The sequence below is a fragment of the Heterodontus francisci genome, chromosome 33 (assembly GCF_036365525.1).
Source record: "Heterodontus francisci isolate sHetFra1 chromosome 33, sHetFra1.hap1, whole genome shotgun sequence".
In the NCBI taxonomy this organism is placed as follows: domain Eukaryota; kingdom Metazoa; phylum Chordata; class Chondrichthyes; order Heterodontiformes; family Heterodontidae; genus Heterodontus; species Heterodontus francisci.
In genome coordinates, this window is record NC_090403.1 from 39,680,888 (window position 1) to 39,707,006 (window position 26,119).

Genomic DNA, 26,119 nt, shown 5'->3' on the forward strand with positions numbered 1-26,119 from the left:
GATTTACGTTATATTCTCTCAAAACAAAACACGCCAAGATTTAGGACTACCCTGTTCTTTTAATTATGGTTGCATATGAGCAGATGAGTTGAGCTCAGCAAATATTTCACTTGTTCAGCTCTTTATCACCACAATCACTGCATGAAACGCGTACTCCTGTCAGTAGCAAGTAATTGTTTGCACTAGATGAATGCAATATAAATAAGCAATTGCATTAAAGAGGGAGTCTTCCTATGAGAAACATGGTAACATTTTGTTTCTTTGACCATTTTTAAAAATATTTTTGTTCCAACAAACATCACGAGAAGAAGTCAGTGAAAGGAGATCCTAAGCCTGACCATATGAGGAAGCCAAACAGGCATGAATGATTGCCATGTTGCAATCGCTGGGTAAGTGATTGTGTCATTACTAATATTAATTTGGGTCCTTCACACTCCTCTAAGCCACCGTCCCCTACTGGATACCATTGATATCACAACCTCTCACTCCAATCAAAAAATGACAAAAATCCAATGAAAAAAAGAAAGACTTGCATTTGTCTAGCCCCCTTTACGACCACAGCCAGTGAACTACTTTTGCAGTGTAGTCACCGTTGGAATGTAGGAAACGCAACAGCCAATTTGCGCACAGCAAGCTCCCACAAACAGGTGCTAACCAGATAATTTGGTTTTAGTGATATTGATTGAGGGATAAATATTGGCCAGGACACCGGGGATAACTCCCCTTTTCTTTTTCAAAATAATGGCAATGGGATCTTTTCCAGCCACCTGAGAGAGCAAACACTGTCAACACGCTATACACCAGATAGCATATATTACATTGTATGAAAGAAATAGTTGATCTCATTGAGATAAGGTTTCCCACAGTGTCTTAAGGAACAGAAATTAAAAAAGCAGATATGAAAGAAATTCACATCCCATTCTCAGTCACAGAACAGCAATTGTCATTTGAGTATGATTTTTGCTCCAGTTACCTTGCAGCAAGGCTGCCTGCGGTGTCCCCAACTTCAGCAGCACTCTGTATTTTTTATTTGTTCATGGGATGTTAGCATCGCTGGCAAAGCCAGCATTTATTGCCCATCCCCAATTGCCTTTCAGAAGGTGGTGGTGAGCTGCCTTCTTGAACGGCTGCAGCCGATGTGATGTAGGTACATCCACCGTGCGTTGGGAGGGAGTTCCAGGATTTTGAACCAGCAATTGTGTAGGATATAGTTCCAAGTCAAGATGGTCTTGTTGTAAATAAGGCTGCATTTTTGCTTCTTAAGATGGCAAAATCCAATTGGCAAAACGGCTTTCACCAAAGCAACCTGAACATTACTGTAAGCAGTCATCATTTATTCTAGCCATGGGCTTAACCACGTGTACAGCCCACTGGTATGTTTGTCTTCTTTTTGGTCTGCATAGACCTTATCAACCGTGAGGAACAGGAAATAAAGCCAAAAATTGCAACCTTATAATACAGACACACACAGACACATGTAGATCAAAAAAAATCAGTTCTATTTGTGGCAGTTCCTGTAATGTAACTATGAGATTGATGACTTAAAAAAAACTTCAAATGCTAGAAACACAAAATTAAAAGAGAAACTGCTGAAATATTCCGCATTTGAAAGAGGAAATATAAATTAAAGTTTTTTCACTCAAAATATTAACCTTTCCTGATCCAGTCGTTGATGGGCTTGCTATTTCCAGCAGTTTATGTCTTTATAAAATAGAACTTGATGTTACTTAAACATTGCTCCAAAAGCACACAAGGGGCAGATATTTGCAAATGTTTTTTTTTCTTTATTAACATACATAAAGATTTCAGACAGAGATTAACTTTTACTTATAAGCTTTTCTCTTGCAAGTAAATGGGATTTTTCTCCCTTGTGAAATGTAGAACAAGCAACGTAAAGATAAACAGGGGAAATCAGGGCATTTTGCATTTCTCAAACTGGCACATAAGTGGATTTTCACTCTGTTTTCACATCAACCAGAGCCAGTCTCACAATAACATCTTTTCACTGAAGGCATTGAGCTGGGAAGGAGATTAAATTCTTTGTCCTAACTAAGCTATGTGTACTTGGAAGGAACCATGAGGGTGGTATGCACAAGCTGTTACACTCTGGCAGTGATTCTTATACCATGAACTTTATTAACATCAATCCCCTTTGTGATGTCCATGAATGAGTTCTGGTTCTTTTACTTAATTACAGCAGGGTACTCTGTTAACTGTTTGAGGGCTACTGCAAAATCTTGCACAAAATTTTTTCTTGTCTTTGAAAGCAAAGCACAATACTGACTGGCACACATTACTGAAAATAAGTTCAATTAATTATATTTCTCTCCACAGCACTATTCCGTTGGTTTAAAGTACATTTTCATGGTGGAGAGGGACTGCTAGCTAAATTAAAATGTTATCTTCCTAGGTTTTCATGTATTTGGATTTCTGAAATGGGAAAAAAATGCTATGAAAGGTGATAAAGTTTCAGATTGCCCATTATTAATATAGTCACCATAGCATGGATAGCGTCAAAGGATAGTCAACAGCAATGACTTGTATTTATATAATAAAGACATCCCAAGGAGCTCCACATAGGTGAAACAAATGACAGCTAAGGAGATGGATGGGAGAGTCAGGAGACATATGAAAATCAGGTGAGATGTATAACATGTGGCTGATCTGATATCGCCCGGTTTACATTATTGGCCGAAGTTAACATTGCCCCAGTTGAGTTTAGAGGTATTGAAATCATGGGTAAGGGATCGGGCAACAATGAGAGTAAGACAGAAGTCAAAAGAGGTAGGAACAGAGGCAGGTGATACAAAAATAGAAGACGTCTTGGTGATAAATAGGATCTGGGGTTTGAAGCTTAGCTGTGGGTCAAAAACCTCAATCAAAGATTACACAACACCTCATACAGTATAAGCATGCAATCAGAGAAGGGGAGCAAGTCAGTAGCAAGCTTACAGAGGTTTTAGCAAGCACTGCATAAGACGGATTCAATTCTTCCTTGCGGGTGGAGTTTTGTTACGGAGGCGGAAAGTAGGAACTGGTTTTGGGTCAGAAACCTGTCTCCTGTGAGAAACTGATTCAAATTGCAATTTATAAATGGGTAATCCCTTAATTGGTATGGAGGTGGCTTTCCTGTCCTCTTAGAGCCAGTGGGATTGAAAATGGCAGAGCGTCAGATCAAGTGTGGGGCTCATGTAGACTTCCACAGCAGCCATCACTGAGGCTGCTGCTTGTCCCGAGGGAGAGATCTGCCTTCCACTGCACCAGAGGGAAGCGAGATGTCACAGGGGAACTGGAGCGCTGGCACAAGGGGCAGGGCAGACAATCACTTCATTGATGCCTACATGGATCTAATGCCAGAGGCCTTGAGGGAGAGGAGGTTGGCAGGAGGAGACCACCGTGTCATGCAGCAGGGGCACCTCTCTGTTCAATGTTATCCCCCTCCACCCCCTCTTCTTCCGCCTTTATTACCTCCTGCTCCTCCCCTGATGAGCTGCCTCCTTCCAGGACCTCACTGTCCTCAAGATCCACACCTCTCTGGAGGGCCATGTTATGGAGAGTGCAGCAGACCACCACAATGACCAAGACCCTTGCAGGAGGGTACGGGAGAATGCCGCTTGACCAATGCAGGCACCGGAATCACATCTTCAGAAACCTGATGGCCTGCTCAATGCTTAGCCTGCTGAGCGGGTGGCATTGGTTGTTTCACCTCTGTGCCTCAGACTGGGGCTGCCAAAAAGGCGTCATTAGCCATCTCTTCAAGGGATTTCTCTTGTTCCCTGGAATCCATCCATGCACTTTGGGAGATGTAGTGAAGTATTGAGGCAGCCTGGACTGGTGGAGGATGAAGGAATCATGGCAGCTACAAGGAAAGCGAGCACGCACATGGAGAAAGCTCGTTGTGGCTGCGGACCAGGTGGATGTTTAGGGAGTGGAAGCCCTTGTTGATAGATCTCACTGGCTGGTCACGAGGTGCCTCGATGGCCACATGGGTGCAAGCGATGATGCCCTGCACCTGGGGGAATTCCAGCGATGGAGGCGAAACCCAATGTCCTCTGTCCCTGCGAGGCCCATCTGTGTCAAAGTGGGTGTAGCCTGTCCTCCTGAAAATGGGGTTCGTGACCTGCCTGATGAGCTTTCAACTGCGAGATGCCACCTAGATCCACAGCTGATCCCTGGAATGACCTGATTTATGGCAATGGAGACCTTGGCAGCTGCAGATAAGGGACTGCCACGTGAGCCTTGAGGACTCGGGTCATTGTGGGTCAGAACACACAGGACAGAAACCATGTGCCTGGATAGGCGCAGGCTCCTACGGCACTGGCAGTCTGTCATTTGCAGGGAGCTGACTTGGGCTGTGCCCCTAATGTCTTGGGTCACGTCTTCCTCCACTTGCAGCCCCTTGCTGTGCACCTCTGGCCTCCTGCTGTCCAGGAGGTTGCATCTGCTGCAGCTCATGCTGGCTGCTCTGTCCAGTGTCAGAGAAGTCTGTTTCCATCCAAAGTCCCTCAGCTGGGCATTGTGCATTCAGTAGGCCTTCCCCTGCCAACCCCAGCTGTCCAAGTGATGCTAACGGCCTCTTGTCCCTCTCCAGCTTCCTGCCACTCACCACTGGGAAAAGCAAGTCTTACAGCTGCAGCAATGGCCACTCTGTGGCACGTTTGAAGTACATGAGCTTTATTTTGGGCCTCAGCAGTCTTTTCATCAGTCCTTCCCATAGCCCTCTCAGCCCCTGCTGTGATCATGTCTTGAACACCCTGTTGTGCTCCCCCACCCCCGCTGATGGCATCTTCCACATTCCCAGCCTTTAAAAATTCAAACCTGCTGCTGACAAGCCTGTTAATGAGCTCTTCACTGAGCTCAGCAGGCAATTAGTTGGGGGGCGTACACCCGGCCCAATCCCTCACTGTTGGCATCCCTTTAAAAATGGCGCCACAGTCCAAAGATCCCAGTGTCAACCTCCAAGAACGCAATATTCAAATCACGCTGGCCAACGTACCCGCAGGCTTTGAAAATCCAGTCCCTGATGTTTAATTGAAGGGAATTCTAGCTTCCATGACTTGATTTGGGCAGGGAGTCTGACAAAACAAAGGTGTCTATGAAGTCAAGGGAAGTAGTGGGAGAGGCAGAGCTAACTGTTCTCAGCATATATTTGAAACCAATACGATAGCTGAATTTTTCCAGGACCGTGATCTTCAAAACGGCAGGGCGCACATGCAAGAATTATTCCGTGGAGCCACCACAATATTTAGCCTGGTGGCTCATTTAAATAGCCGGGGTGGACCGCCCCCACCACCGATGACACGGAGGTGGTGGGTGCTCCGTCCTCGGCAAAGGCATCCGGCGCCACTGCACAGGCACGGCGCAATTTTTAAAGGGCATGGAGCCCTTCCTGATAGCTTCCATTTTTAAAGAGACAGCTCATTTGAAACTATTAAAATTAACTGAAGAATTCTTTCCAGCCCCTCTCTCTCTCCACCCCCCCCCCACCCACAATAGCCTTACATATCAGTCCTGCCCTCTTGCCCCCCAAAATATTTGCCTTGAGTGTGTGACCTTCCCCCCACCAAAGTTCAGAAACTTTTACCATTACCCCTTCCCATTACCCCCACGACCAATCATGTAAGTTTTTTTTTCTCTCTTTCCACCACCACCCCCCCCAACCCCCAAACTGAAAATACTTACCTCCTCCCACCAGTGTCATGCATCGGATCTCCGGTCGGAGATCAGACAGCGCAGGAGTGCTGGCCACCGACAGTAATGTGGGAGTGGGACGGCCGGCTTGACAAGGTCAGTGATTATCCCTTAATTTTAATGCATTAACATATTGAAATGTTGGTGCCGTCGCCAAGCATGCGGGGAGGGAGGCCGCCATGAGGCATTTTCCAGACTCCCCGCCACGACTCCCATGGGCCGGGGTCGGTAAAATCCAGCCCCATATCTATTGATGATATCACTGAGGGGTAACCTATAAAGAATGGAACAAAAACAAGAAATGCTGGATTCACTCAGCAGGTCTGGCAGCATCTGTGGAAAGAGAAGCAGAGTTAACGTTTCGGGTCAGTGACCCTTCTTCGGAACTGACAAATATTAGAAAAGTCACAGATTATAAACAAGTGAGGTGGGGGTTGGGCAAGAGATAACAAAGGAGAAGGTGCAGATTGGACCAGGCCACATAGCTGACCAAAAGGTCACGGAGCAAAGGCAAACAATATGTTAGTGGTGTGTTGAAAGACAAAGCATTAGTACAGATTAGGTGTGAATATACTGAATATTGAACATCAGCAAGTGCAAACCTGAAGAAAAACAACCTGAAAAAAACAGTGGGTAAGCAAACTGAACAAACTAAGATGAAATGAAATAAATGCAAAAAAAGATTGTAAAAAATGTAAAAAGGAATGCAAAAAAAAAAAAGGAAGAAAAAATAACTAAAAATGACTAAAAATGAAAGTAAAGTGGGGGGCTATCATGCTCTGAAATTATTGAACTCAATGTTCAGTCCGGCAGGCTGTAGTGTGCCTAATCGGTAGATGAGATGCTGTTCCTCGAGCTTGCGTTGATGTTCACTGGAACACTGCAGCAATCCCAGGACAGAGATGTGAGCATGAGAGCAGGGGGGAGAGTTGAAATGGCAAGCAACCGGAAGCTCAGGGTCCTGCTTGCGGACTGAGCGGAGATGTTCCGCAAAGCGGTCACCCAGTCTGCGCTTGGTCTCCCCAATGTAGAGGAGACCACACTGTGAGCAGCGAATACAGTATACTACATTGAAAGAAGTACAAGTAAATCGCTGCTTCACCTGAAAGGAGTGTTTGGGGCCTGGGATAGTGAGGAGAGAGGAGGTAAATGGGCAGGTATTACACCTCCTGCGATTGCAAGGGAAGATGCCCTGGGATGGGGACGAGGTGGTGGGGGTAATGGAGGAGTGGACCAGGGTGTCGCTGAGGGAACGATCCCTTCGGAATGCTGACAAGGGAAGGGAGGGGAAGATGCGACTGGTAGTGGCATCACGCTGGAGGTGGCGAAAATGGCGGAGGATGATCCTTTGGATATGGAGGCTGGTGGGATGAAAAGTGAGGACAAGGAGAACCCTGTCACGGTTCTGGGAGGGAGGGGAAGGGGTGAGGGTAGAGGTGCGGGGAATGGGTCGGACACGGTTGAGGGCCCTGTCAACCACAGTGGGGGGAAATCCTCGGTTGAGGAAAAAGGAGGTCATATCAGAAGCACCGTCATGGAAGGTAGCATCATCAGAGCAGATGCGTCGGAGACGGAGAAACTGGGAGAATGGAATGGAGTCCTTACAGGAGGTAGGGTGTGAAGAAGTGTAGTCGAGGTAGCTGTGGGAGTCAGTGGGCTTATAATGGATATTGGTAGACAACCTATCCCCAGAGATGGAGACAGAGAAGTCGAGGAAGGGAAGGGAAGTGTCAGAGATGGACCATGTAAAGGTGAGAGAAGGGTGGAAATTGGAAGCAAAGTTGATAAAGTTTTCTAGTTCATGGTCCATCTCTGACACTTCCCTTCCCTTCCTCGACTTCTCTGTCTCCATCTCTGGGGATAGGTTGTCTACCAATATCCATTATAAGCCCACTGACTCCCACAGCTACCTCGACTACACTTCTTCACACCCTACCTCCTGTAAGGACTCCATTCCATTCTCCCAGTTTCTCCGTCTCCGACGCATCTGCTCTGATGATGCTACCTTCCATGACGGTGCTTCTGATATGACCTCCTTTTTCCTCAACCGAGGATTCCCCCCACTGTGGTTGACAGGGCCCTCAACCGTGTCCGACCCATTCCCCGCACCTCTACCCTCACCCCTTCCCCTCCCTCCCAGAACCGTGACAGGGTTCCCCTTGTCCTCACTTTTCATCCCACCAGCCTCCATATCCAAAGGATCATCCTCCGCCATTTTCGCCACCTCCAGCGTGATGCCACTACCAGTCGCATCTTCCCCTCCCTTCCCCTGTCAGCATTCCGAAGGGATCGTTCCCTCCGCGACACCCTGGTCCACTCCTCCATTACCCCCACCACTTCGTCCCCATCCCAGGGCACCTTCCCTTGCAATCGCAGGAGGTGTAATACCTGCCCATTTACCTCCTCTCTCCTCACTATCCCAGGCCCCAAACACTCCTTTCAGGTGAAGCAGCGATTTACTTGTACTTCTTTCAATGTAGTATACTGTATTCGCTGCTCACAGTGTGGTCTCCTCTACATTGGGGAGACCAAGCGCAGACTGGGTGACCGCTTTGCGGAACATCTCCGCTCAGTCCGCAAGCAGGACCCTGAGCTTCCGGTTGCTTGCCATTTCAACACTCCCCCCTGCTCTCATGCTCACATCTCTGTCCTGAGATTGCTGCAGTGTTCCAGTGAACATCAACGCCAGCTCGAGGAACAGCATCTCATCTACCGATTAGGCACACTACAGCCTGCCGGACTGAACATTGAGTTCAATAATTTCAGAGCATGATAGCCCCCCACTTTACTTTCATTTTTAGTCATTTTTAGTTATTTTTTCTTCCTTTTTTTTTGCATTCCTTTTTACATTTTTTACAATCTTTTTTTGCATTTATTTCATTTCATCTTAGTTTGTTCAGTTTGCTTACCCACTGTTTTTTTCAGGTTGTTTTTCTTCAGGTTTGCACTTGCTGATGTTCAATATTCAGTATATTCACACCTAATCTGTACTAATGCTTTGTCTTTCAACACACCATTAACATATTGTTTGCCTTTGCTCCGTGACCTTTTGGTCAGCTATGTGGCCTGGTCCAATCTGCACCTTCTCCTTTGTTATCTCTTGCCCAACCCCCACCTCACTTGTTTATAATCTGTGACTTTTCTAATATTTGTCAGTTCCGAAGAAGGGTCACTGACCCGAAACGTTAACTCTGCTTCTCTTTCCACAGATGCTGCCAGACCTGCTGAGTGAATCCAGCATTTCTTGTTTTTGTTTCAGATTTCCAGCATCCGCAGTATTTTGCTTTTACTATAAAGAATGGAGTTTGGGGAGCTCTAGAAATGACTGTGCGGGGAGCAGGAGGGGAAGCCATTGCTGGAAATGTGTTGGCTGCAATGGGAAAACTGGGAATGGAACCAGGTGAGGACAGAGGTAGATGATTGAGGAGCGATGGGGAAGGAGAGTGATATGATCCACCTTGCTAAAAATGTGAATAGATCAAATGGAGAATAACAAATAGCATGACATGGTCAAAGTCACAATGTACATGGCTGGTGACTTGCACCAGGGCAATCTTGAATTTGTGGGAAGGGTGGAAAGTGAATGGATTTGAACAGGAAATTGTGGGGGAGGTGAACTCAGAACTGGAAGGTGATGACACATTCGAGGATCTTCTGAAGGAAGAGGAGCTGAGGAATGCGGAGGTAACTGGAAGGATTAAGAACGGTGAGTGGGCTTTATAAAGAGATGAGACAGCAGCTTTAAAGGAAAGAACATATTCTGAGGGAGGGAGATTTTATCCTCATCCACTCAGCTGAAAGTGAGCGAGTGGGCAGTTACAATGCTCCGTGTTACTTACCTGCTAGAAAGCCACCCACATATCACTATTCATGACTTTAACGGACACTTTTCGATAGACAGCAAAACTGCCTGCAAAAATGAGGAGGGTTCTAATTCATGTATGCTATCAACCCCCTTCCCCACGTTGACCTGAATACTGCTGGACAATGATTTTCCAGAGATCAGCAGCTGCTTCAGCCCATTTCCTGCTCGATCAGGTGGCAATTGGCATGTTAATGAGGCCTCTTACTGCTATGGGTAAGCGGGAAACTAACTGAAACCAGCAATTTCCCACCTGTAGTTAGAATTCACTTGATCTATTACGGATGTAGAGCTGTGCACATAAAGGCCGGGATTTTACAGAACTCCCGACGTCAGGCCCCGTGGCGGGGGTGGGGGCCGGAAGAATGTTCGGGTAGCGGAGCCCGATGCCGAGAGGGCAGGGCCCGATCTTCCCGGTGGCAGCGAGACTCTGTGGTGGCACCCCCACCACTGGGCGACGGGACTCGGCTTTGAATATTTAAATGACCAGAATGCATACGTTTAAATAAACTTGCATACAATCTTACCATCGGGCCACAATCATCTGAGCGGAGGCCGGCACTCACGCGCCTTCACTTTCCCATCTGAGGAAAGCAGGTGCCGCCATGGTGGGGAAGGGGGGAATTTGATATTTTTAGTGTTGCGGTGGGGGGAACAGAGTCAAATTTACATCATTAGTGCAGGGAACGGTGGGAAGGGCTGACCTGTACACTTTGATCAGTTAGGGTGGTGGCGGGGGAAGGTCAAGTGTGGAAGGTATGTGTTTTGCAGGGCAGAGGGCAAATAATGAATTTTATTGTTATTGGTGGCGGGGGTGGGTGGGAAAGGGATGGCAGATTTTTAATCAGTATAGTGTGGGGGGGGGGGTGTGAATAAATTACGCAGCCATCCTTTAAAAACGGCACCAGTGCTTGCGCACAGGCAGCTGATGCCATTGCCGTGATGGTGGGTGCAGAGGCCGACCGGGTCGTTAACATGGGCCGCCGCGAGGAAGATCGCGGAAGCATGGTGGCCCATGGCCCACATGTGCGGGCCGCCATTTTTCTCGCCTGCTGCCGCTCCCGGCGGAGGGCGAATAAAATCCAGCCCAAAGTCTCTACACTCTCAAAGAGACTACATCATCATATCTCTGGTGAAGCCCTAACCCTACAATTGCCACTCCCCCTCCCTGTCATACATCTGTCCTGTTGATGCTTATGCCCTCTCCCTGCCTATGGCAGTACAAGGGTTCAGTGCTAAATATAATGTGATTCATGCGTAGGGTGTTTATAAAGTCCTTGTGCAACTTTAAACGTTAATAACTTTGGATGTGCACATGATAAAACCAAATTGTAAATGCCATAGAGTCAAAGAGAGATACAGCACCAAAACAAGCCCTTCAGCCTACCGAGTCTGTGCCAACCATCAACCACCCATTTATACTAATCCTACATTAATCCCATTTTCCCTATCACATCCCCACCTTCCCTCAACTCTCCTGCCACCTACCTACACTAGGGGCAATTTTTTTTTAAAGTGTAAAGCCATATTGAAGTGTAATTCTTAAAGTCTTTTTAATGCTAATTTTTTTAAATTTTATTTCAAATGCTGAAACTGATTGAAAATAGCAACAGTGAAATAGTAACAATAAAAGGAAGGCATTAGCATTAAAATTCAAAACAAAAATCTCATTAACAAAAATAAACAAAACAGGTCATATAGGCCAGAATTTTACACCACCCCAGCGAGCTGGATGGTTTCAGGAGGGTGGGGGTGGCGTAAAATTGAGCGGGAGGCTCCGGGAGGCCTTCCCGACCCGCTCCCGCTGCACACCACTTTACGTGGGCCTGGGGGGGGGTGGAGCGGGCGAAAAACGTGCCGTCCGCCCAAAGCCAATCAAGGCCCTTAAGTGGCCACTTTCCGGCCACATAAGGGCCTTCGCCCGCCTCCACGGTGATTTTACCCATGGCAAGCAGGTGTCCGGGAGACGTGAAAGGCTGCCCAGTGAAACCTGGCGGCCTCTCAGTGCACCGGTGGGGGGGGGGGGGGGGGTGGATAAACGGGCACAGGGTGCCCGATTGAGGGCCACCCCCACTTCCCCAGCCACTCCCAGGACCTGAGACACCCCCCCCCACCCCCTTCCCCCCACACGACCACACTTACCTCGCCAGATGATGGGCCGGCAATCGTCCCTCAAGCGGGTGAAAGTCCTGCCTCAGAACAATTAAAGCCCGGGGACCCGTAAAATGTGGGTTGGATCCCCAGGCTGGGCGGAAGCGGGTTTGCCACCGACTTTTACGTCGGTGGCCAGCTCCTGTCCGCCCGGCGTAAAATGCAGCCCATAGAAAAACAAAAGATGGTCAACAGTATATCGGTGGTAGCAACACATTGCCAACCAGCTACTATTCTCCCAGTTTAATTTTGCATATGTGTGTTTTTCAACGCCTTATTTTGTTTAAACTACACAGATCCTTTTCATAAAGCACAAAGTTAGATTGCCATGACCTTCAGCAATCCTATCTAAAGTTTAACAAAGTAGCCACTGAAATGAAAGAGAAATAGTGACACAGGAGTCCAATGTACATTTGGCATTCAAACAAACATGAATGAAACTGCATCAAAAACTGCTGGAAGCATTCAGGAAAAAAGTCTGAACACTTTCAGTTCTCATGTTGGTGCTGAAAAAGAACATATGTTTGGGTGGTGGGTATTGTCCCTAATTTCCAGAAATGCCTGGTGGAAACTGAAACATACATACTTTTTTGGGACACAGCAACATAAACTCACACTGACTCTGCAAGTTCAGGTTTTACTCACCTTTTGTCTTCCTAAAATCTTTTACAGCCTGAGATGATCTCTATATGTTGCCCAGTTATAATTTGCATATCTAAATTGTGATATATTACCTGTTCCTACTACCGCCCCACAACACCGCCCTCTCCACCCGCCCTTCGTTTTGATTTCTCCAAAAAAGGGGTTTGCCCATCTTCCTTTCTCAGTTCTGATGAAGGGTCTCTACCTGAAACATTCATCTTTCCTTCTCCATTTCCGATACTGATCTGGCTGCTGTATATTTCCTGCGTTTTGTTGTCGTATATCAGATTTCTATTTTTTTTTACTTTTTATCTCTGTTTAGCCTTGTTTCCTGAAGGTGCAGTTTAGAAACTCTTTGAGGTATCAGCATGTCCAATTGTATATCCATTTATGGGGGATTCACAACACAGACATTAATCCAATACATTGTCAAGATGGGCTTCAAAATGACTCTACAATAGCCACTAAGAGAAAACAACAACTGTTTACTCCCTGCAGTCTCATAATCACATTGCAAGTTTCTCGAGATCTTGTGGGAAACTCACTTCACTAACATTTCTTTATTGCCATGAAGTACCAGTTGCTTTATTCACTTGCACTTGAAAACACTCCTCTCTCTTTTGTTGTCCAACCTAGCTGGCTAAATGTTATTGAAACTTAAAACAGGATGAGGGATTCTCTACAAGTGACGGCCAGTTCCAGCGAATGTCACAATATTTTCCTGACTAAGAATTCACATGACTGTGACAATTATCTGAGTTGTTTGAATTCTCGGGCTGAAATTTCCGGGCCCCGCCAAGGTCGGGAAGGGAGGTGGACGGGGCTTGAAAATAACCAGGCCGGCCGGCGTGCTGGTTCCCTGACCCCGTTCCCAGTGTCTGCCATTTTGCCTGAGGCAGGTTTGAGGCCTGGCACAGCCGCCTGCCCCCACGAGCAAGATAGCCAATTAGGCTCATTAAGAGCCTTGTTAACGGCGCTTAAGAGAGGCCGACTGGGATTTTCCAGTCAGCCTCCAGTTTTTTGAAGTGAAGGCGGGCAGTTTAACTGCAGGTACCCAGTACTACAGGCAGACCTACAGGCCCTCTGTACCTGCCTAGGTGGGGGTGCAGCCTAAGGAGACCCTGTAGAAGGATTCCACCACACCTTACATCAATGGCCTGGCTGCTTTTTCTATTTTTTCTGAAATTTTTAACGTCGCTGAGAAGGCACCTCATGTTGAAGCGCCCTCTCAGTTACTTACCCTTTACTGCAGACTCCTTCTCCTCTGAAACTGGAAGGCCTCTTGATTGGCCCTCCAGCTTCAAAAGCCAGTGCAACGCCCTTAATTGGACAGGAAACCTGCCTCCATTGCCAATTAAGGGAATGCCCCAGAGAAAATTCCAACAAGTGACTGTTTCTCCTGAAGGCAGGTCTGGGACCTGGAAACAGTCCCGGCTCTTGTTTCCTGCCTCCCAAGGAAAAGATTCAGCCCCTTGAATGGAATTTGATCAGTGTATGAAGTTTGCACTGATCTAGAAATGCTTTGACTTTTCTTTTGATCTGTTGAAAGTCTATTTGGGTGCACTGCACAAATCTGTATGTCAAAGACCACAAGTAAATGCAACTGAAAATAGATTGCATAGTGCCATTTAATACATTTTTCTCATTAGAAACCAATTAGATAAAAGTAACATTACTTATCAAAATCAGTGGATGTTTATTAAATACTTAGGTAAGGCAAAAGCAAAAAAAGACCTTGAAAAACTGAGCAGAGCATGTCTGGTGCATAAGCCACTCAGAACACTGCCAGATTTCAGATTAAGGTCATAAGGCAGGTGTTAGGCCCCTCATTAGCATATATCAGAGGCCTAGGGGGTTATTTTGGTGAAAGGGTGCAAAAAGATGTATAATGGGTGCAGTACTAATAATCTAGTTTTGGCGGAGGGATAGGAGGGTAGGGTGGATTTCTTCTCCACCTTGGGTACAGGGCATTCCTCCTCCTCCAGACCTCTTTTACCAAGACCTCCAATGCTGCATCCAAGAATTTCTGTGGCCTGTCACTGAACCATCCTGAAATCTGCTGCAATATGTCAGTCAACACAATCCACTCCTTCAGTGGAAGTGGATGAGTGGAGCACAATTTTGGGCCTAATTGCTGATTAACATAACTTGAACCTGTCTGGAGGTGCTAAAACAGAAACCTGCAGGTTTAGGACTCATCGTTAACTAGACACAATTTTCATGGAACAGCGTATATAGGCTCCACTCATCCACTTCCACTGAAGGAGTGGATTGTGTTGACTGACACATTGCAGCAGATTTCAGGATGGTTCAGTGACAGGCCACAGAAATTCTTGGATGCAGCATTGGAGGTCTTGGTAAAAGAGGTCTGGAGGAGGAGGAATGCCCTGTACCCAAGGTGGAGAAGAAATCCACCCTACCCTCCTGGACCTCTCTCCTGCAGCAACTGGTGCGGCTCTGCCTGGTCTCATGTCCTCCTCCTATTCCTCCTGCAGAACAAGGTGGAACCATAGCAGGATGCCAATGACCAAGCACTCCCTTTCTGCTGGTGACTCCTATAAGGTTTCCAACATGATACAGTAGCACAGCACTTACAACTTTTAGGTGAAATCCTCAGAGAATTTCCAGAATAAATGTTAATGGGGTGTTGGTGACGTTGTGACGAAGTGTCCCAAAAGGTTTGAAAAGTCCTCTTCAAACTCCCAGCACCAAATGAACAGTAAAAGGTGATGTACTTTTAAATTACTCTCAAAATCCTCTGCAACAACTTGTTTACTCCCAATCAACTAGTTGCTGTTAGGACAGGGCATTAGGTTAAGCACTATCCACGAAAATGAGATGCAGTCTCTTTAATGAACATGAATAGGTAATTGACTCAATTAACAATCCTCCAGGCAGCTGTTCCCAGACATCAACTCCTTAACCAAGATGGCACCTTGTGCTAAACATGGACTAAACAGGTATGTCAGTTTAAGATCCCATCTTGGCCACCTTGGAGGCTTTTTAGCACGTCCAGTATCCAGGGAAAACTGGTCGCCCACCATCAGTTTGAGGTAGCTGCCAGGAATACCTAAATATCACCCGACCCAATATGGCATCGAGCATATTTCCAGTGCTGTTCGGCCACACAACATAGTCCCATGAAAGTGATTTTTTTTTTAACCTGGTTTTTCACCCCCAGAAAACAGGCTCAATGGGTTCTTGTTTCACCTTGCATTATTTCCAGAAATCTCTGAAATTTGAAATCTTGCAAAATGAAGAAAAAAGTAATTGGAAAAGAATGACAATTGAATGAAGATTTATGATCACCTGAGATATGAAGTTTATAGAAGACTCCATTTTGGAGAGCTGAGAAGTCTGTAGATCCAGCAGTTTGAGTACTTTCTCAGCCAAGCTGTTGGTTTGACTGGCGACACTAGCGAGAGATTGGGCGGCATAGGCTTTGGTCTCCTCTAAAGCTTTTGTTTTGTCTTGAGCCTGTAATAGAAATAAATTACTTTAGGGGATCACCTATAAAGTTGAATTAGGGACAACTTTTATGGATGGAGTGTAAGTTCTCTCCAGACACTGAGAAGTGATTGTCTTGTAATCCATCATTTTTGTAAAAATGTGTTGCTATGGGAATCATGGAAAACAATGATCATTTGTGACAATATTTAAAACTAACAATTTTCTAATCCAACGGTTGCAGTGCACACTAATGGCTTTGCATTAGAACAATTAGAGCAGAACATGTTGAAAATACAAGTTCACTTTCTGTACTTAAATATTTGAGTAGAAAGAGTGGAATTTTTTTCGCAAATGCGGAAGCTGTTATAACTCCATTCTACTGCTCACCATGATGTGTTCTACTTATAATTTTGTTTTAAAATTATTGGGACAATTCCCCATGATTTGGACACTGGAAATGCTTATTCCCTGGGCATAAAGCATAAGAAATAGGAGCAGAAAGCCATATTGAGAGCCCTCTGCCATTTTATATTGTCCTGGGATTTCAGGTGCTTCCTCCAAGGAGGGTAGAGTAATTTAGATGAGTCAGAGCAGCACTTTTCCATCCCTCCAACCTCATTTTATTCTTCTTTTGTTGGTAGGGCATCCATTTTGTGGGTTACTAAGAGGAAGAGGCCCTTAGGGCCTACAGCCACCCCTTCTCCAATTGGAGGATCATGGAGAAGCAGGAAAGAACCAGACAGGATCTAAAGTAAAGATCTCTTCTTCTTGTAGGGACATCTAGCCTGCAGTGGCAATGAACTTTCATTCTCCAGTTTTGGTTACACAGTGCTCTATAGCTTCTCCTCCATTGCTACCTGTTCACTAACTGGACTCACCTCTTCCATGAAACCCCTCTCCCTCCCCCACCCCCACCCCTCACTCATCTTTGACCCCCCTCTCAACTGATCCCCAGGACTTCTTCGCATCAAATGCTCACTAACAATGTCAGCTGCTCCCTAGTCTCAGTCATTCTTCCTCCAACTTACATAATTACCAACATTTCACTTTTTGAAAAGCATATACTTACCTGCCTTCTCTCCAATTATAGTTTCACCTCCAGCCTTCCTTTCTCCTCTAAATTACCATTGCCATCCAAATGCATGACCACTCCGATCACTTCTCCATTTAAGTCAGCAATTCATTTCAATCCTGACCACAGCACTAACAATGAAAATGTTAAGCCTTGTTCAGTCAGGATTAACTGAGTTTTTAACAGCAAACTAAGTCATAGTTATTTCTGAACAACCTCTCTGGCCCTGCCAAACTTACCAATGACATTCTGTACAACTTTGACAGTGGTGGGTTTACACCTCCTTGTCCTCTCTGTGGCCTTCAACAACCTTCTTCTTCACAATCACTCCTCCCTATTGCTCACCTTAAAACGCACTGCTTTGCTTGGTTCTAGCACTATCTAACATAACCTAGCCAGTTGAGTTCTGATGAAAGTATTTCTGAGTATTTCTGGCACTTTTTGTTCTCATTTCAGAGTTCCAGTATCTGCAGTATTTGGATCTTATTATAGCCAGCACACCTCCTACAATGGTTTCTCCTTCTCTGTCCATATAAACACCACTGTTGTACCCCATATGTTCATTTTAGAGCTTCTCCTATGTAATATTTCCCTACATTACCATCCTTCATCTATATATGTTGACCCTGAATGACATTTGTAACAATTCCATGATCCCACATTCCCAGTAGGAAGCTGAGCTTGCAAGAAGAATGGATTGGAGAATGCTACAGCTGTATATCCTCCACAAACACCCACAAATTAGACAGAAAACTCTTACTTTGGATTGGTGCACATTTTTGTGTTGTTTCCAGTTTTGTTTTCCAAACCCTGGAAGTATCTGCTCAAATTCAACACATAGAATGACAGGAAATGTAACAGTATGGATGGAAAGTTGGTTGAAGGACAGGAGACAATAGATTAATGTTTTGGATTGGAGAAGAGTTGGAAATGGTCCATTGTTCTCATTGATAGATGATTTAGACTTACATATAATAGTGGGGCACAATATTAACATTTCCTGGTGAAACAAAAGTAGCTGGTTTGGCAAATAGTGAGGAACACCAAAAAAGACTTCAGGAGGACACAGACAAGCAGAAACATGGGCACAAGCAGCAGATACAATTTAACAAGGAGAAATGTGAGGTGATGGCTCAGATTTCTCAGTTGGCCGTGAAGGGTGGTGCTTGCCTCTGACCTTAAGAAAAGCTGCCCACAAAGCTTTATCAGGTTCTACAACATAGGTTTCCTCTATTCTGGCATCATGCTGCATTTGGCACCATTTGTAGGGGATCTGTGGCATACCGCAACAGAACAGGGTGCAGGCAAGCTGATCAGACAATCAGATTGAAGAATTCTCATAGACAGCAACACAGGAAGTAAAAAGCATGGACTTAATTAAAATTTTAATCATTATACAGAAAGCAAAATAAATATTGAGCCATACACATGGGATAAAGGGAGGAACTGAAATGTCATAAATTTTTTAAAAAATAAATTTAATTTTTATTGTTTTAAAAATCATGCAACTTTTAAAGGTTCTTCTGAAGGAACGAGAATCCACCCTTGTAAAATTAGTTTGCAGGGCCAGAGAGGTTGTTCAGTAATAACTATTACCTAGTTTGCTGTTTAAAAACTCCGTTAATCCTGATTGAACAAAGCTTAACATTTTCGATGTTTTTTATCTTGAGAATAGCACATAAAAAGTTAAAGTCTGCATCAAATTAGTGATCCTGTGTTGATTGCATTGACGAAGACTGCAACAGCGTACCAGGGACTGAATTTAGTTGAGCCAGCAGGGGTGCCAGTGCCAGGCCAAAATTGCGGTGTGGCTGGAAGGTGACCGGCCCTCTGTTGCGATTCTGTGGGGCCCCCCACCTCCTAGCCCATCTTCCAGGAGCCCATTAAATTCCGCCCACTGTGGAGGAGCACGGTATCACTGACAGCAACGTACGGATTTCCATGTTTCACTGTGCATGTGCGGAAGCCAGAAGTTGTTGTCAGTTTTACACAGTAATGACAGTGATTGCTGACAGTTTCACTGTCATTACAACAGCAACTATATTTTGGAAGGAAAAATCAAGGATTGGAGTGTAAATTCAATAGAGTGTCACACAAAGGACATATACTTCACCAGAGAGACCAAGGGTTCAACTATATAATTCTTGAAAGTCAAAAAAGTGCAAGATAGATAAAGTCATAAAAAGACCAGGGGCATTTCATGTTTTGTAAATAGGAGCATAGATACAAGCACCAAGAGGTAAAGATAAATTTGTGCAGTACATTGGTTGGGTTAAAGTTTGAGCACTGTGTGGAGTTTTGAGAGTCCAATTAGAGAAAGGATATTAAAGTTTTATTGCAGCATAGATTCACCATAATGATATCGGGGATGGGTAACTATAACTATAAGGAGAGACTTGAGCTACTGGGCTGAATTTTAATAGCAGCACGCTTGGAACTCAGCGGCCTTCTGACATGGAAGTGCCACTGCTGAGTCCCCTATGATATTTTGCGCGGGGGCTCATTTAAATGGAGGGGGCGGAGCGGCCACCACCAATGACGTAAAGGAGGCGGCCACTCTGTACCTGGCAATGGCGTCCGGTGCCACCGCACAGGCGCGGCGCCATTTTTAAAGGGCTTCTAGCCCTTAGGAAAAATTGTAATTTTTAGAGGGATATAGTGGTGCATTGTATGTGAAGAATTAAATAAATGTTGGAGGTCCTTTCCCACTGCCACCCATCCCCCCACCCCACCCCCAATGTTAGTTTTCGGGACAATATCAACAAAATGAAATTTATTCACAACCTGAACTTTCCTCCCTAACCTGTAGTGCGGTGGAGGCAGTTGGGGCTCCGGGGGGTGGGCCTCCATGGGCACAGGGTGGCAGTTAGGAGGGACCCCCCAAGCCCGCAAGAAGGCCACCTTGTTTTACCTTGGGACCTTTGCTGTCCTGCCGCCATGGGTGAAATACCAGTTAATTGGCCACTTAAGAGCCTTGATTAGCCTGGGGCGGGCGGCTGTTTCTCACCACCGCTGCTCTAAGTAGATTAAAGTGAGTGGGAAGGTGTCGAGAATGGCCCTCCGCCTCCCACTTAATTTTATGGCCCTGCCCCGCCACCATTGTGGGGGGGTTGGGGGGGGTGTGGTAAAATTCCGGCTGAAAGATATTGATAGATTGAATAGAAAATGACTTTTCTCTCTTAATGTTAGGGTGGGGAAATGTAATAATTTCTATTTCATTCATTTGGAGCACAGATCAGATGTAGAGTGGAGGCCCAATTTTATCTCTGTGCTAGTGGGTGCATTTTGAATGGGTTTAAATTGGGCCATAAAACTCCCTCTACATTAATTCAATCCGGGAGGAGCTCCTGGTGTAACATTTCTGTTTTCTCATGCCAGCTATCCCCATGGATTCTCTGAATGTGATTGCCAATTTGTGCCAAGAGCCCAGTCCTATTGGGTTCACTTCTGACCCACTAAAAGCGTGAGCAAATTTATTGCATATGATGTCATGACATCAATTGCATCATTGCCATATGGTTAATAGCTACCCAATTCAAAAGCTCAGATTGAAATGGAGAGCTATAATGACATCTGTATGTTGCTCACATAGCCTGGAAACTGATCTGAGACTTCCCAAATCTATTCCACATAGGCCAATAGTCATCCAATCAGTCCAGGCTTTAACTTAATCCCCAGAGATTGAAAAACTCTGTGGGTTAACCTACTGCACCACGCAGTTCCCTTTATAATCAATCCACCAACAAGTCATTCTTTAACCATTGTTTTAACGCTTATCAGGAATATATGAAGTGAGGGGAGGTTTTACCTGTTTATTTCTTTCTCAAGCATCTGCATTCCTTACTGGAGAACTTAAAAAGGATGGATCTTGATTTTGCCTCAAATTGCAGCCACTCTGTTGGAATTGTGCTGCAGTTATACCACCCCCCCCCCCCCACCAACCCCAACCCATCCCCCCCACCCTCTCCCAGCTAGAACATTGGATTCACATCCAGAAGTCCTGAGTTGAAGCTTTAACTGCCAGTCCAATGCACCTATCCCACTAGATGGGTCACCTCATCTCAGCTAGATTAGCCAGAAGACATGGAGATGCCAGAGGGGCTGAAGGATGTGGAAGGGGTGTGCTTTTCTTCTCTAACTCCTGGTGCCTGATACAATATCGCTGCTTGTCATTTGAGAACAAGACGATTTGGTCAAATTTGAAGATGACACCAAACTGGGAATGAAAATGAATGAAATACATAATCCATGCATGGTGTTAAAATAGCTATGGGTGAAGTTCAAAGAAACCTCGAAATGTAAATATCGGTGCTGAACATGTCCAGCCAAAGCTGAGTGGTCATCAATATAATCAACAGACTGTTGAACTATGTAGCCAAGACAATTCAAGTCGGATTCAGGAGAGTCATGCTCAAACTGTGTAGAGCTCTGGTCAGGCCACATCTTCAGCATTGTGTCCAGTCCTGGTTACTGAGAGACAAGTGAGACATTCAAGCATCGGAGGTAATACAGAGAAGAGCCACCAGGTTAATTTCTAGTGTTGGAGGTCTAAGTAATGAGGAAATTCTGGGGAAACATGGACTTTTCAGCCTTATTAAGAGGCATCTGAGATGTGATCTTACAGAGGTGAATGAGATACTAAACAATGTGGAAAAGGTACATCCTTTCAGCTTCTTAAAATATTAATTTAAGCTAAATTTGGAGAGTAGGACAAGGTTCAAATGAATAAAGGGCAAATTAAGGACTGATACTAACAAATTCTTCTTCATAAAAAGAGCCTACAATGTCTAAATTGAGTTCCAGATAAGATAGTTCAGGCAACATTCTGGAATCATTTAAGAAACAATTGAATGCCATAATGAGTGGATTTCAGGATCCTTGTGGATGGTTGAATTGAAATGGGGCAAAAGGCCTTCCTAATCCATAATTATCCTCCAATCTTGTAAATAGTAATAAAAACAAGAAATGCTGGAACCACTCAGCAGGTCTGGCAGCATCTGTGAAAAGAGAAGCAGAGTTAACGTTTCGGGTCAGTGACCCTTCTTCGGTTCCGAAGAAGGGTCACTGACCCGAAACGTTAACTCTGCTTCTCTTTTCACAGATGATGCCAGACCTGCTGAGTGGTTCCAGCACTTCTTGTTTTTATTTCAGATTTCCAGCATCCGCAGTATTTTGCTTTTATTGTAAATAGTAAGCTCTCTTAGAAAGGAAAAAGTACCTGGAGATGGAAAGTAACTTACAAAAATGGCAGGTGAGATGGAAAGATAAGAAAGGAAAGGAAAGCATAGTCAGTAAGACTGAATGTGTTTTATTACTGATATGTGGCCCTGCTATCAATGTTTTGGAAGGAATATTAAACTTGGTGAATGGGTAAATCAATTAGCATGACCGCCCATTGAAAACAATCGGAATGCATTTTAGAAAAAAATCCCAGTTTCTTGCGTGGATTGCAGCTTTAGTTTTCAAACCTGAATTTAAATTTCACCCAATATCTTTTATGCCTTAAATTGTGCAATGTTCTTCTATTAGCTCATAGAGTAACATGTGGTATTGCATTGGAAGTACAGTGGTGCTCTGTGTAATTAAAAACTCTGCAATGAAAATACGTCAAAGTACAAGATTCTCCTTGCCGGCTTCTGAACCCTGCTGTCGGTCTCAAACGTTGGTCAGAAGCTTGCTCTGTGTGAGAAACAGTCACCCGGCTCTGCCAATTTATGGTCAGTGGGTGGGCTCGCTGTCTAATTATGGATGACGGGAGGGCTCTCGAAGCTGAAGGGTCAACCAGAGGCCTTCCAGCTTGAAAGGAGCAGCAGGCTTTGATGGCAGGTAAGTAAAGGAGAGGGCACTTCAAAATGGAGGTTCCCTCTTTCCAACTTTTTAAAATGAAAACTAAAAGATGGCTTTTGCAGCCAAGCCACCACAGTGGGGGTGGGGAGGGAGGATGTTGCGGAGGGAACCCCTCTACAGGGCAGCCTGTGGCTGCTGCTCCTGCACCCAGGCTGGCAGGGTGAGCCTCCAGGTCTGTTTGGAGCAATGGCCTCCTGATCTACTGCTGGGAGGCTACTTCCAGGCAGCTAAACTATCCTCCGCCACTTGCCGGAACCTGGAGGCCAACTGGAAAATCTCAGTCAGCCTACTTTAATTACCTTAAGTAGCCCTTACGCCACATGTGAGCAGATAGCCCCCCGCCACCCACCCACCCCCCACCCCCACCCCCACCCCCACCCATCCCTCCTCTGCGAAAATGGCCTGGGGCGGGATGGAGCCAGGGTATCAGCATTCCAGCCAGCAGTGCTATTTTTAGCGCCCATCCCCCTCCAATGCCAGCCACAGCAGGGGCTAAAAATCAAACCCCAAGTAATGACAATGACCTCCAATAATCCCTGATTGAGCATTATTAATAGTTAGATTAAATGAAGAAAGAAGCAAGTTTAAATTGAATCAAAGAGCCTAATTTGAAATTGCTGCATTCTTTACACTGATTTAAAACGTTTGAAATAGACCCCGTATCCCATCAAGTTGGCTGCATTATACACTTTTAAAAGGTGTAATTGAAAAGTTTAGTCGGTTCTGAAATGGAGATTAAGCACTTTGTCCCCGGAGTCATTAGTTCCCCGCACGTTCTATCTGAAATATGCAACTTTGGATTTGAAATTATGTTGTAGATCAGGTTTTATGTGCAACTCCTTTGCCCACTGTCCTATTTTATTCATGAGTGTTTGAAATGCAAACATTGATACAGGCTAATTTCAAGGTTTTTATGAGATATCTAATAACTAAATCTAAATTACTCCTGTTCACATCATCTGCAATAACAAAAAGTCGCCCAACATGATGTTGAACAATGTTTTCAAGATGGACAATAGTCAGAGGATAAGTAACAGCAAAACACTTGGAGCATGTTAGTTCATAATGTGTTTTTTATAGTATATAGTACTTGATGCCAGTACATAGACCTAAAAATTGGAAATTTAGGTATTGATGACTTCATTGGTTTCTTATACTGGGTTTGAGTTGCAGACAGTTTTTCCAAATTCATAACCACAGGAAACCAGAGATGGTGTGAGAATGGAGTATTTGAATAGTAAAGATCTGAGCTGCAAGAGCACAGTCCATCCCAAACACACCCTGCTGCATACTTAACAATTGTCAATCATAACAATCCAAACAAATAAGTCACACTCCCCCATCCCAGAAGTTTATTCACAGTATAAATCATTGCAATAAAAAGGGAAACACCTTTAGCAAAATAAAATCAGTCATTTAATAGCCATTTGATGGAAACTGCCCCATTGGAAGTGTTTTTTTCTAATTGAAGGATTTACATTAATTGTGACACATTAATGTGAACAGCACATTATTTTCACAATTTTGAAAGTAGAAGCAAAATAATAAATCACTGAGAGTGCATTTTACCCAAAGAGAAAAATACTTATTTATTAACTGAACAACTTTTCCATATCAGAAATGTAGTGCATCAGAAATGTACAAGGAAATAGCCCCTGATGGGTGAAAATGTGCTGTTTAATGCTATTTCTTCTAAAATAGAGTTCCATATGAATTGAAAAAACAAAAAAGAAAGTCAGCTTTTTTAAATTCTAATTGATGTCAGGCAGAAATGTTAACATTTGCATTTCCACCACTTGCATCTTAAAGTGAAACTTCCAAATGCTGATAAAGAGATGAGAATGGAAACCTTTGACTTCCACTATCATTCTGGTTTACAAGCAGTCAGTAAGGGTTTATCTTTGGTCACAAGTCTTAAACCATAAAAAAAAATTGTTGGGAGCAATACTTCATCATTAACAGTTACAAGTGAATAAACAAAGTCACAGCATCACAGCAGAATTTTGAAGAACTTTGTTTCTCAGCTTGACTTTGCATTGTTTTACAAATTAGTGCAAAGTTCTCTGGCAACTTCAGTTTCCTGAAATCATTGTTAATAGTGAGGAAGTTGAATTACTTCTCTGTTTGGCCATGATACCAATAATTCATGCTCCAATGATCTTTTAACAATCTATGGAAGAAAACGCCATTAAAATCTGAATATTGAATACCAAACTGCAAAGTGTTTTTGAAGTTACTTGTACATGATGCAATCTAACCATAACATTCAATATCATTACTTCAAGAATTATGGCAATAATTATTATATCTTTCTTTACTATATGAACATTTACCTTGTCCTGATCAAGTGCATAAACTTTTGAAAATCCAGACATTGTTCCTAATTGTCATAATTCAAAAAGCATTGAGCTAATTTCCATGTGGATCCATTAGCTACAGGTATTGAAATGCAAAGCACATAACTGCATGGAAACCAGAAGTGTGTTGCACTGACAGCCTTTCAGTACATTGTGCTGCTGAGTTAAGGAAGGTATATTAGTGCAGAAAAGTCTTTCCTTATCAGCACTGTTTAAAATTCTCAAAACATGCTAAATACACTTCCAATTTTGTAAGTCAATAAATAATTACTGATACTGTTTAACAAATATTTCAAAAGTTAGCCTTTAATTCAGTCTATCTTTCAAATATTTGTTTGGAATATAATTTTTCAGTTTATCTGGTTAGGGTACTTGAGTCTAGATTCTTTAAAACATTGAACTAGTAACAGCATAAAATGTTCCGATTAGTATATTAAATAGTAATATTCTTCAGAGAATTATATGACCATCAAGCTGTGGCAAAGCTAACAGAAGTACAAGTTACTGAACGCAAAAGACCAGATGCACAGTCCAAGTGAATAGGGAATGCATTGCAGCTATGGATAGGATTGTCATAGTGACAAATACTTAACTAATTTAAGTAATTCACATACCTGTATGTAGTTATTCTCACAGTACTCTGCTACTTTCTGGAGGTTTATGTAGCTTTCCAACAGAGCTTGTCTATCTGCAAGGATGTCTTGTTCAAATACGCTCTGCATTTCTGCCATTTTGCAGAGCGACTGTTTTCATTTCCTTTTTTCTGTGAACACTCAAGTTTTTAACTTGAGGTTTCCCCTGTCACTGCTTATTTATTGTGATCTTTCAATCAGAAGCATTCTGGGCATTTTCGCACAGAAAAAAAAATAGTGCAGTGCTTTATACAAAAGCATTGTTTACTTAAAAAGGTAACGTCAGAGGTTTTCTTCTGGAGAGTTTCTGTTTGATCAACTCATTAAGTCAAAATATACAAAAAATGGAAAGATTCCACATTTGAGAGGTAAACTAAACTTTTTAATACATAACAGAATCCTTTTAAGTTTATTT

General features: G+C 44.0%; 1 protein-coding gene across 4 annotated transcripts in view; it reads right to left on the reverse strand.

Moving 5' to 3' along the window:
- LOC137348117 (abl interactor 1-like) overlaps window positions 1-25,899 on the reverse strand; it is a 51,779-nt gene extending 25,880 nt beyond the window's left edge. For 2 of the 4 annotated variants that reach the window (XM_068013345.1, XM_068013344.1), the window contains exons 1-3: window positions 25,687-25,899; window positions 24,832-24,885; window positions 15,656-15,823 (exon numbers count right to left, since the gene is read on the reverse strand). In XM_068013345.1, coding sequence (XP_067869446.1) covers window positions 15,656-15,823; window positions 24,832-24,885; window positions 25,687-25,803 — 339 coding nt within the window. In that variant the 5' untranslated portion in view covers window positions 25,804-25,899. The remainder of the gene's footprint in view (window positions 1-15,655; window positions 15,824-24,831; window positions 24,886-25,686) is intronic. The other 2 variants (XM_068013347.1, XM_068013346.1) reach the window with 1 other exon arrangement.
- Window positions 25,900-26,119: the final 220 nt, after the last annotated feature.